The sequence below is a fragment of the Mizuhopecten yessoensis genome, unplaced genomic scaffold (assembly GCF_002113885.1).
Source record: "Mizuhopecten yessoensis strain PY_sf001 unplaced genomic scaffold, ASM211388v2 scaffold4947, whole genome shotgun sequence".
Taxonomy (NCBI): domain Eukaryota; kingdom Metazoa; phylum Mollusca; class Bivalvia; order Pectinida; family Pectinidae; genus Mizuhopecten; species Mizuhopecten yessoensis.
Window position 1 is genome coordinate 676,782 of NW_018405801.1, and position 12,634 is coordinate 689,415.

General features: G+C 35.5%; 1 protein-coding gene across 12 annotated transcripts in view; it reads left to right on the forward strand.

Moving 5' to 3' along the window:
- Positions 1–12,634, forward strand: part of LOC110450043 (rho GTPase-activating protein 39-like) — a 170,690-nt gene that overhangs the window by 107,643 nt on the left and 50,413 nt on the right. For 10 of the 12 annotated variants that reach the window (XM_021497271.1, XM_021497269.1, XM_021497265.1 and 7 more), the window contains 2 exons: positions 3,096–3,234; positions 3,643–3,675. In XM_021497271.1, coding sequence (XP_021352946.1) covers positions 3,096–3,234; positions 3,643–3,675 — 172 coding nt within the window. Of the gene's footprint in view, positions 1–3,095; positions 3,235–3,642; positions 3,676–10,345; positions 10,502–12,634 lie in introns of those variants that run through there. The other 2 variants (XM_021497272.1, XM_021497276.1) reach the window with 2 other exon arrangements.

Sequence of the window (12,634 nt, forward strand, 5' to 3'; positions counted from 1 at the left end):
TCCTCTGGCATAATGTCGGTAGATTTCATATCAATGGACATGAAAGCTGCAGGACATGTAAAAGAGTCCAGTTGTTTTATGATGTATAAGTGACTTCTATCAATAAATCTCACCAGCTTCATGCCTGCACAGAAATCAATGTAAATACGCAGCATGTATCTGCTTTCCGCTGCAGATCATATGAAGTCCGCCACTGGCAATGTTCCCTGAAATCGTCGGCTGTATCTGCCCAACACCATCCTCAAGATGGATAAAAAGAGGCTGCACAATTAAATAATCACTGTGGTGGGATGTCATACGGCATTACATAACATCGCATTTAAACGTCTTCTCCAGATTTCTGTCGGACTGAAAACTGTTTTTCGGGATGCTCAGAAAACTTTTGTTTGTTATGATAGCTCCCAAATTGCAGGAGATGTTTGGCGGTTGGTTTTTATAATGGTATGACTGGCACATTTATGCAGGAGTGGTGTTGTCATCAGAATTGGCAGGAAAAGGGCTTCACTAGGCGTTTGCCTATGGTTTCACTAAAGGTGTGTCTTAACTCGGTACAGTAACTTCGTTTATGGCGACTTTTTATCCAGATATATCACAACTATTGAGTAGGCCAGCTGACTCATCTGTACAATACACCAAGCTCCGAAAGTGCAAGATATTGTATTCTAGGGCCTGCGGGCGTTTTCAAAATGTCATTGTTATTTCAGATGGAACATTCAACATATTTTGTCAGTCTGCCAAAAATATTCTTCATTTTCTCATTGCCAAAAAATAATCATTATTGATATTCCCGGAGAACCAAGGAAACCTCGTTGCAGGTGCCATGTTTTAATTACAATTATTAGATGAGTTTTGTGTTTGCCCAATTGCATCGCAATTTCATCAGAAAAAAACCTAGAGGCATTGTCAAGTCAAAAGGAAAGCTTAAAAGCCCACCTCAAAATATCCTGTAGCTGGCTATTTTGGTTACATGAACATGTACAGCTGTGTACACTAATTCATATAGTACTGTCATGAATGTGTTACTGGTGTAAAGTGTACTGTCAAAGTATACTGGTGTGAAACAATAGATCCTTGTGTGGGAAGGAAGTAATTGAAAAAGAAAAAGCCGGGGCATTGGCTCTAAGCCTTCCACCTTTTCAGAGGTTCTCTAGGAAAGTGTTTTCAACCCATAGTTACATATCATATTCCTGTAAAACAAATGACCTTCTAAGGCAAGTTTGGTTCTCAAGACTTCTGCTGTAATAGATATAGGTTTTTACATTTTCTGCATCTGATAATTGAAATGTTTCTTAATCAGACACAAGCACATGTTATAGGTAGAGTGTGTTTATATGTTACACCGGTTTATCATTCAGGCTGATTCACCAGATTTATTTCCGCAGGTTAATGTCTGGTAAGAAAGACACAAAAAAATCTTTTCCACTAATTAGACAGTTTCATGAGTAAAACATTTTGAAACGGTGTAATTCAGATAAAACATGGTTTCCATCTGGTTCTGTTTGTTGGGCACGTTGAGTTGATTTTGTTATCTGTCAGATCCCCGATTTGTGGAGAAACAGTGTTTTTACAGGGACAATTGATAAGATTTTTATAAGTGAATATGTACTAAGTTACCCTTGTCTTGTATTTAGATGTAATTTAAAAAAATAATTTGAAGTAATTAGACGATGTTCTGGCAGAGCTATTAAAATGAACAAACGAAGTACATCGGTAATCAATTGACATACGAGTCAAAATGAACATCTGTGGCAAATTATACAGATGCATTCAATTTTGCGGAGTTATTTTTACCTTGCTGGAACTTAAGTATTGTTTCGGGGTAAATCTCCTTTAATTCTCTGTGTGTCTCTTAGTTACCGTTTCTATGAATATAACATGCAGATCCTACCTCTCACCCCTGAAGTTCATAAATGGACTCTTCTGTAAGTTGTTACCTTCATTTTGAAGAATGGTTTTAAAGGGGAGGTAAACGTTTATTAACTCCCAACACCCAGTAATTCTGGAAGTAATTTGATTTTTTAACAAGAGCGATGGCCCTGTTTCCAATTGTAGGAAAAGATTGATGAAGAAAATAGAGAAAAAATTCAAACTCTGCATTTTCCTCTCCCACACCGACCCCCAACCCCAGAGGAAAGCATGGCAATTTCTGACAGAATGGTTACAAACACGTAAAGCACTATTGACTGAAATGATGATTAATTGGAAAAATATTAAGAAAGACTCAATTTTCTTGGTTTGCTGACTAATCAGAAAATATTTGTCAAGTTTTGTTGTCCGAGAATTTCAAATAAACAAGATTGATTATAACAATACTTGTTACGCAATTTCGTGGGGGAAAAAAATGACAGAAAAAAGGAATAATGACTGAAGTGAACCTGGTTTGTGTGCTGTTGCATTACAGAAATGTTCTGTTTGATGGACAGCTGTCTAGGATAAACTAACAAGGTTGACACAAATCCTGTCTCGCTGTTATACCGGAAAAACATTGAACCAAAAGAAAAAAGGATATTTAATGAAATTGTTTACCAAGGGAGATTACTCTGTTTTTCTGAGAGACAACTGTCTGACAAAACAAACAAATTGTCAGAGAAAGTCCTGAACAGTTTTCAAAGAAGATAGGTTGAAGCTTGCTGTTTGCTTTAGTGATTGATTAGATTTCAAGATGCTAGGTTTTCGTCATCATTAGGGCTGCAACGATACATTACCCTGACGATACGATACGTATATAGTAGCAGTAGAAGCAAAGAGAAAAGATATGTTGCAATGTTTGTTACAACAGGAAATAGACTTGGTCCAAAATGGACATGACTTTAAAGTTTCACACAATTCACGTTTTTCGACATGCATGCTGAGCTGGATCGGAGCTGTCACTCACCATTTTGGAACTGATGTGCAAAGACTAAATTAAGAAACGACAAAATCCGGAAAATATTGTAGGTGTATCGTAACCTCTCCCAAAAAAAATGTGTATTATACCGTATTCAAATTATCGCGATGTATCGTTGCAGCCCTAGTCATCATGTTTGATCATTGATTTGTGTATTAGGACTTTTTGTTCATCAATGATTAACTTTTGTATGTTTTGTGTTTAACAGCAAGAAAACGGATGACAACCAGTGGTGGGAACTGTTTGATCCGAACACATCAAGGTTTTACTACTACAATGCCACCAGCCAGAAAACTGTCTGGCACCGACCTCAGAACTGTGATATCATCCCTCTAGCCAAGCTTCAGGTGAGCTTATCGTATGATCCAAGCAAGATCTTGTACCCCAAAAAATATATGGCGGGAACGGAACCTTAATAGTGCAGATATTTTTGTCTCGGAAAAAATTGTTATAGATAACAAAAGCATAAAAAAAAAAATCTGAAATAAGTGCCAAGAATTTTTTTTATTGTAGATTTTCAGAAACAGGATATTGAGGTTCTACAACATGTATTATATATTCGGAAATAAAAATGATTCCTAAATCCTACAGCTACTAAATTTGGTTTCAGAAATGATAGGCAGCTTTTTCTTTCTAATGAATTGATGTACATCTGAATTTAAAGGAATAAAGGGGAAATAGAAAGGCAGAATTTGAAGGAATGAAGGGAGAAAACAGCAATATATCCCCCCAAACTTTAAATGTCTATTTTTCAGAAATTCCTTGGAGCATATAATTTTATTGGCATGGTATGTAATGTGAAGCAAAATTAAAATCAAATTCTCAATCATGGACTGACTTTTTTTGCTGAAATCACCTAATCAATAATATTGAATATTTCTGAAAATTTTGTAAAGTTAAAATTTGCTGCTACAACATATGCCTAATATCCATTGCTTTTCTTAAAAAAATGAAATAAAAACTTCTGCTATATTTTCATTTCATCATACTAGATGCAAGCTTGAATATTTTGAAGTGGAAAAGTCTGAAGATTTGTTGCATGCTTGCTGTAATCACTATTGAAACTTTCTAAAATCAAGAAAAAAGTAAATGAATTTTCACAAAAGAAAACAATATAATAATAACATGAATTATTGTTAAATTTTGAACAAAAAGTTAACAGTTTGAGAAATAAATGATAGCAAACTTTTCATACTTTAAAGAAAATATGAATTACTGGTTTATGTTTCATCTGTGCCACTCCAGACTCATCTAAAGGGTTCATAAGGGAAATAATTTTGAAAGAGACCTGAATTATTTTGAAAACTGTGAAATAGTATCTTTATAAATGTCAAGTGCTTTGAGTGAACTGTGATGCGAGCTAGTTTAGCACAGAGGAGGGGAGGTAACTGTTACAACATCAGATTAGTATGCAGATGTAACCATATGGCCAGTGGAAAGTTTCCTTTCCTTTCATTGTAATGCAGAAATATTAAGAGGATCTTAGTGATTGAAATGTTGGTTCTACTAAAGTGCCTGAGAAATGCTGTTTTAAGCTTCAAATTAATATTTTTTAAAGTCTTTAACTAACAATTTTACTTTATTTCCTTCATTGATATCATATTGCAATTGGTCTGAATTTTTTTGTATGAAGTTTATGAAATATATATATCTGACCTCAATAATAAGAATTGGACAGTAAGGCAATCAGAAATTGACATATTTCTTTTTGACCTTCAAATTTTTGAAAATATGTACACGTTAGTTAAATGTTTTGTTGATGTCAAAATTCTGTGAACATAAATAAACATATATGTGAGCATTAAGAAATATATATGTTATAGAGCATATTTGAACATAATGGGACATGTGTATGTAAATGTTAAGGGGCATATATATGTGAACATAAAAGAACCTAGCATATGTATGTGGACATATGTGTATACAGTCAAACCTGTAGTAAGCAAGCACCCTTGGAAAGTCCAGAAAGTGGTCTCTTTATACAGGTTAAAGTGGTCTCTTTATACAGGTTCAACTCACAATGAAATCACTACAATGGTAAACATTTCAAGTGGTCTCTTAACACAGGTGGCTTTTTTAGGTCACCTGAGACAAAGTCTCAAGTGATCTATTGCGATCGCCTTTTGTCCAGCGGCGTCCGTAAACAATCTACATTTTTGACTTCTTCTCCGAAACCCCTGAACCAATTACAATGAAATTTTGCAGAAACCTTCCATGGCCAAAGGTCAACTAAAATTGTGAATTATATGGTCCCCAGCCCCCAGGGGGGGGGGTGGGGGGGGCAAAAATTTGTTATGGTTTATAATGGCAAATGATACTTTGAATATTACATGTTGATAACTTGATTGGAATTATAACCCTAAGTTGACAGTTTGATACTTTGTAAATTTTGAGCCATCCCTACCCCCAAGAGCTGTAGAGTGGGGCCCAATGGAGTCTGTACTAAAATAAAATTTCTTAATTTTCCTTGTTTAGAATCAGAGGTGCTAGTTTCAAATACTTTTCAGTCTTAAATCTGCATGCTAGTTATTGAATAAGGTGGTTTTATTGTTTTTTGTCGCTTTGAATAATATTTCTGTTAAAAACAAAAATCAACTCTCTGTATAAATATATCAGGTGACCGTTAAGGCCCATGGGCCTCTTGTTATACAGGTTCAGTTAATAACAAAATCATTAAAATGGGAAACATTTAGAGTGGTCTCTTAACACAGGTGGCCTTTTTATACAGGTTCATTTAATAACGAAATCATTAAAATGGGAAACATTAAAAGTGGTTTCTTAACACAGGTGGCCTTTTTATACACGTTCAGCTAATAACGAAATCATTAAAATGGGAAACATTTAAAGTGGTTTCTCAACACACGTGGCCTTTTTATACAGGTTCAGTTAATAATGAAATCATTAAAATGGGAAACATTAAAAGTGGTTTTTCAACACAGGACATCTCTTAATGGAGGTTCAATTCATAAAGAAATCATTACAATGGGAAACATGGTGGTTTCTCAACGCAGGTGGTCTGTTAATGGAGGTGGTCACATTAGCAGGTTTAACTTGGAATAAATAATCTTATTTGTTTCATTTTTACTGCAAGAAACTGTGTTTACCTCATTTAGTGACTGGGAAGAAGATTGTTATAAAAAATACCAAACGAAATGCTGAGTAGAAATGTGATTAGGAGACATAACATTACAGTAAAATAAATTAAGTGTTTGGAATCGTAGCGAAGTTGTTGATACAGCTACCCTTCATTACCTCCATTGATAGCTAACGGAAGATACTTTTACTTGTTTATTTCATCACTAGATGTAATCTGAATGTTCAGTTCTGGTCTGGTAAGAAATGGCGAGTGGAATTGGCGGGGATATTTAATTATGTGCAGTGTAGCACTGCTCGGATGATGATGTGTACGATGCCACCCTAGAAGTAGCGTACAGAATTCTCTTGTAACTGTTTGGGGCCGTAATGAGTCAAAACGTTACAATGATAACATTAAGTTGGTATACCAGAGGTATATCTATGTTGCGGGCAGACATGCGGCGATAAAATTATTCATTAAATGTAGGTGTGTCCTTGAAAAATTTTGGATGGAATTTCTAAGACCTGTGAATATTGTAATCATTATTTTGCCACTAATGTAACAATTTTTAACCAGCATTAAAGATTAAAAATCATAATTGAATTTTCTCATGATCTAGTTATTTTCAAAATTGAATTTCAAGAAGTAATTTAGCCATAATGCTATGATTTTGGGTCTTTTTATCAAGAGGTAACAGGTGTTTTATTTAAGTGATAATACATGGTATATTGTATGATACAGCTTTTAGATAGGAACGTTCTTTCTACATAGAAGAACAAAGAGGACCTGATTAGGTAGGTAATTTTAAATGTAGGGTAGTGATGGGACTGTGGTCAGGTGTGAAAATCTAAATGTAGGTCAGTGATTGGACTGTGGTCAGGTGTGAAAACCTAAATGTAGGTCAGTGATGGGACTGTGGTCAGGTGTGAAAACTTAAATGTAGGTCAGTGATTGGACTGTGGTCAGGTGTGAAAACCTAAATGTAGGTCAGTGATGGGACTGTGGTCAGGTGTGACAATCTTAATGTAGGTCAGTGATGGGACTGTGGTCAGGTGTGAAAATCTGAATGTAGGTCAGTGATGGGAGGGACTGTGGTCAGGTGTGAAAACCTAAAAGTAGGTCAGTGATTGGACTGTTGTCAGGTGTGAAAACCTAAATGTAGGTCAGTGATGGGACTGTGGTCAGGTGTAAAAAATCTTATTAATGATCAGTGATGGGACTATGGTCAGGTGTGAAATTTAGTTACCTGCCTATACTGACCATCTGTCTGTATATTTTACCTGTCCTTACTGATCATCTGTCTATAATGACTATCTGTATATACTGGTCATTTGTCCATTTTGACTTTATGTCTATACATATATACTGTCTGTTATTATTGACTGTATTTTCTGATCAGTTGTTACCATATACAGACTGTCTGTACAAAAACCTATCTCTCTACTGTCTGTTCCATTCACCTGTGTCTATACAAATCACCTGTCCACATGGAGCACCTATCTATAGTTTCACATGACGGTTTAGAAACCTGCCTTTATTGATCTATAAAAATTCGCCACCAATGGAATGCTACTGTCATTTGAGATTATACCCTTCAACTAAAATTTCATTTAGACAACATAGATAGGGTCTGCCTTTTCGTAGATTGGATCAATGGGATGGGAGGGGCAGCAATCGATGGCTTTGGTTTAATTTTCCAATAAATCTACAGAATCCGTGGTAATACCTTCTGGACTGTTGAGATACTGGGTCCTACGAAGATATGTCTATATGTATACCCTGCTTTTCATTTTAAGTGTCTCACATTTTCTGCTGTAGAAGGGCTGAGACCTGTAATTATACGATTATCTCCTGTAGGAAGATATGGTCAGGGCATGCTTGTCAAAGCCTTGTTAACTTTATTTGGCTGGTGTTTTTTTTTAAATATTTAAACAATTACAAATAATTTTGCAGTTCTTATCTTTATATGATAAAAATTTATCCATATATTTTTTCTTTTCTTTTTCTTTTCAAATAATCTATACAATTTTACTTCCAATGTTGGGTATCTTTAATGAAATATTCCTCATGAAAATTTCAAAAAAAAAAAATGTTCAGCTTGTCATGCTTTTGATTACAAAGTCTTGACTTTAAATGTTAATGTTAAATGACAGGTCATAACTTTCTTCAGTAAAACGCTGAAATTAAACTAGAATGGAAGCTGTTAAACCTCGTACTTAAATCTACTTAAATCGGATGATAGAAAAGGTGAATGTAATTGAGGCAACCAAACGGGCTTGAAAGTGAGAAATGATTTCTATTCTGAAAAATAAATATCTGTGAAAAGTACAAAATGTTGATCTGAAAGAATTTCTAAAGTTAAAATTCTCTGAACAGCCTGTCCTAATAAGTCAAGTGGACGACATGTCGTAAGGGCATGGCAAAGTACTTCTCATATTTGTTGAAAAGATTTCTACATCTTACAAATGCTGTACTCTAGTAATTGAATTATAGCGAGGTGTATTTGGTTTGGTTGTTTGACATCAAGGTAGGTGGGTTTTATAAAAAACCTGGTGATACTTTTTTTTTAATTTTTTGGCTTTATTTTGGGAAATAAAATTTGAATGTGTTTATTCGCAAAAGGTGATTATCTTTATAGTCAATTTAATCTGCAACATGAGAGTAATCAGTAGCCATTCAGACATGATAATGTTGACACCGCAAAATACCTCAGTTCAATCGAAACCACAAAATACCTGGGGGTTTGATACTATCAGAACTCAAACTAGTCATTTCATTATTGTGTAAAATTTAGGTTGTTCAATGCAAGAATTGTCAATAAACGTTTTGTCAGATTTTTGTGGAAGAAATATAGGTGAAGAAAGAAGGGAGAATACATTTCACACAAATAAAAAAAAAAGACGTAAACATTAGCTAAATAGGTAAATGGAACAAGCGGACAGGTAGGTCAAGTGTTAACGACAGGTAGCGTTTTGCACAAAAGGTAAGTAGACAGATAGCCTTGGAGATGTAAAACTTAGGGTCACTGAACATGTGACCTCACAGGGTCAGAGGTCAAAGCTTGTAGTACTATACACAGGAAGTGTCGGGACTGAACCTACATCAGATTTGTGTGAGGTCAACCCCGTAACATCTTTTACATGGTGTACAGGTTAGGTATATAAAAACCAGGCACATTGTCAAAACATTAAGTAGGGACAACTGGTCACTTATACTTGTAAAGGACTAAAAGCTTGTATTCTATGTCTGAAATATTTGGAGCGTACAGGCCAGGATGTATATCAAAATTGGAGTTCAGAAATTTAATTGGTTTCTAGTAACGAGTTTGGAATAGCACATCATCACATATATGTCATAGTCTGAAGGTGAAAATATGCTTTCCGTATTTTATGGTGTATCAACTTGTGTCCAGTTTAGTTTGAAACTTAGTGTGTCACCTGTATCCATATCTATACAATGGAAAAGGTGTAACTTTTCACCGAGACATGTGAAGAAACTTAATAATTTTTCCGTATTCTGTATAAACATTCTCAACTTAACGACCCCAAAGGATTACTGCTGAAACATTTAAAAGTGGTTTAGTTTTCATTGAACAGGTTGAAGTGTTCAATGAATATCAGACCTAGTGTCATTGTGAATCCTGTAAGGCGTAACTCTTATATCCTCCCACGAATACCAAGGCCGTACCAGTAAGTCGGGAGAAGACATTTGACACTTGTCACCTCACCTGTATGTGAATATCAAGGAGAAATCTTACAGGCTTCCCTTAAAAACCCTTCCCCGGATACAAGGGGTCACGCTGGGGTCCCCAGGTACCCTATCCTAGTGGCAACTCCTAAGGGCTATACAGACGGCCTGTGTGAGAGGGTGTCCCCGCGAGGTGACTCATCATTATGGACCAGCCTGCAGTGACATTATCACCAGCGTAAGGTGTACTTGGAGGTGTGAATACATACCTGCCTTGCCCTGTAAAGCTGATCAAGAAGTCATCTGTGTTAGTGCTATGTGTCGTCGAGGTGCATTTTGCAGTACAAGTCTGTTCTATATACATACAGGGCAGACAGGGTCTGTATTATCAAATAGTCGGGACATTCTGTATTAATGGGATGACGTATCACCTGGAGAAGTAAGGTGTGTTTGTATGCCGTGACAATCGTAACTGGTAACAATAACAACACTTAATCTCTCGTTTACGAGGTTGATGACTTGCACCTCAATTTAAACTAAAAAATTGAGACATTGCACACAGGTAACAATGCAAGATTGATTTTTTTTCCTTGGGTTACTTCCGTGGGGTTTCAGGCAACCCATTCACTTTCATGTGTACCTGGAACAGTACCTGTATTTACACCTGTGATTTACCTGAGATTTTTCCATGTGAGGTGGGTGTGGATTGTGTTACGGGTGCTGACGTACCTAAGTGGGATGTAAATGTGAGTTAGGGAGGACAACTAAACACTTGACCACCAGGCTGGACACACTGGATGATGGGAAGACGGATTAGTACCAGTACGAGCTGTGCAGGCTGCTTTCCCTTTGTAAATATGATTATTATTTCACGATTTCTGTCGCCTATATCCTTCACCATAAAACTGTCACTATCAATCTTATCGGCAAAACCTCATGACTTCTGTCAATATAAGGGGATGATTATTATACAAAGAGTTGTTTTTTGATTACAGGAAATCCTAAATATCCATAGCTATAGAATTTCTCATTTGTCAAAGTGTGTTACAGTCAACTTCAAAAGCTTTTAAATTTTTGGAGAGGTCTAACTCAACAAGTTTCTTATCAAATTTATATATGACTTAATATTTGTCAATTTGTAATAAAATGGTCAGCTGCAAGACTTTTTTACATTCTGTCAATTTTCAGGACAAATGTTACAGAAATGTCTCTACCAAACAAGTAAAATAGTTACCATGTATCTTCCCTATCTTACAAATGCTTTTGATATTTCTGTCAGTGTGTGGGGACAAATTTTATAGAAAAAAGGAAATATTCGGGTCCCCAAAAAGCTTCATCTCCAAAAATCCTCAAGTGTAATGGCCACAACCCATTCACTCTAAAGTCACATTTGAACCTTACCAAATCAAAGACTGGGCAAGTCCAGTTTAAATATGTAGGGGTTAATGAATTCAAAAGCTTATGACATTATTGACATTTTCAAGGACAACCTTATTGGGAGTGAATTCTTGTCCCCAGAAATCTTAAAATATTTTTTTAACAATCTCCATTACCTTTTTGAAGTGTTAAATGGTTAGCTTCTAAATCTGCTGACATTTCTTTCAATGTGGATATTTTGTATAGAAATTGTCGTGGTGAACACAGAAACACCAAAGTCAATATTGGGATCTCACTACAAGCTTACGTAAACTTGCATATCTAATGTTTATATGTAAATATGTAAACAAATACCTTCCCCGATGGTAAATACTGAATTATTTCCTGTCTAGACATAGAAATAAAAATCATTATTTGTTAAGGAAACCATATTTTCATATAGCTGAATTTCAATACATATTCCTGTATCCCTGCATTATAAAAACTTCCTCTTTTGAAAAATACATGTAGAATGTTGAAGTAGTGGATTTGAGAAAAAGGTAAGGGACCTTTGGGATCAGTTCTTATCAGAAACTGGGTGTTTGGTATTGATTATTCCTAGATGTAATACATTCAAAGTAAATTCTTTTTAAAATCTGGTGGTTTTTTTACAGAGATAAACTCAAAATCAATTTCAGTGAAATTGAAATGTATTTGACGAGAGAAATAGGCTGGTTATGTGGCGCTATGATAATTTTGTCTGGTAAACAGGTGGGCAGAGATATGGGGTGACCAGCTATGGTCACTGTGTCACGGAGGGGCTACATTGATATCTCACCTAATACTGATAACGAAAACCTATGTATCTGTACCATGCATGCAATCAGGGAGGAAGATTTATGAGCTGAAACTGTTTAAAACAATATATTAGTAAATGCTACTGGTTACATGGGCTTTAACTTTTGCGATTTTAAATTTACATGGATTATAATTTTCCGGATCTAGACCTATTGAAGAACTACTGGCTCGCTATTTTATGACGACATTACGTTTATGAAGTTTATTATAGCTACCCTTTTGTACGCTTGCCATTTTATTCAGTGGATCATATTTTTGCAACACGTTATTGACCGGCAAAATCGTGAAAAATATCATCCCTGTGGAAATACGCTATACAGTATTTAGTGTAAGGTCAGGTCTTAACTAGATAAGTCAGGTCATAATAATAGTGGATATATGGGCATCGCTCTAGGTATGCTACAGTCTACAAAGCTGTATAAATGAGTACTTCCAGTTACAATATTAATATTAGGCAAGAATTAGCTAGTATGGGTTTGGAGTATATCTTTGAGGAAAACTTACCTATTAATATTGCGGCAAAGATTATAGAACAAAGATTGCTCGATGTTTCACGACAAAGTATGTTAACAAATATTTCAAATTCTTCAAAGGGGTATTTATATCAACACCTGATAGACAATGACGACTTACAGTTTTATTTGCATAAGCCAATCCAATCAAAATTCAAGCGTCAAATTACTCGCTATAGACTGTCCTCTCACAGTTTAAATATTGAGGTCGGGAGGCGGAATAATATAAACCGTCATAATCGACTGTGTACTAGATGT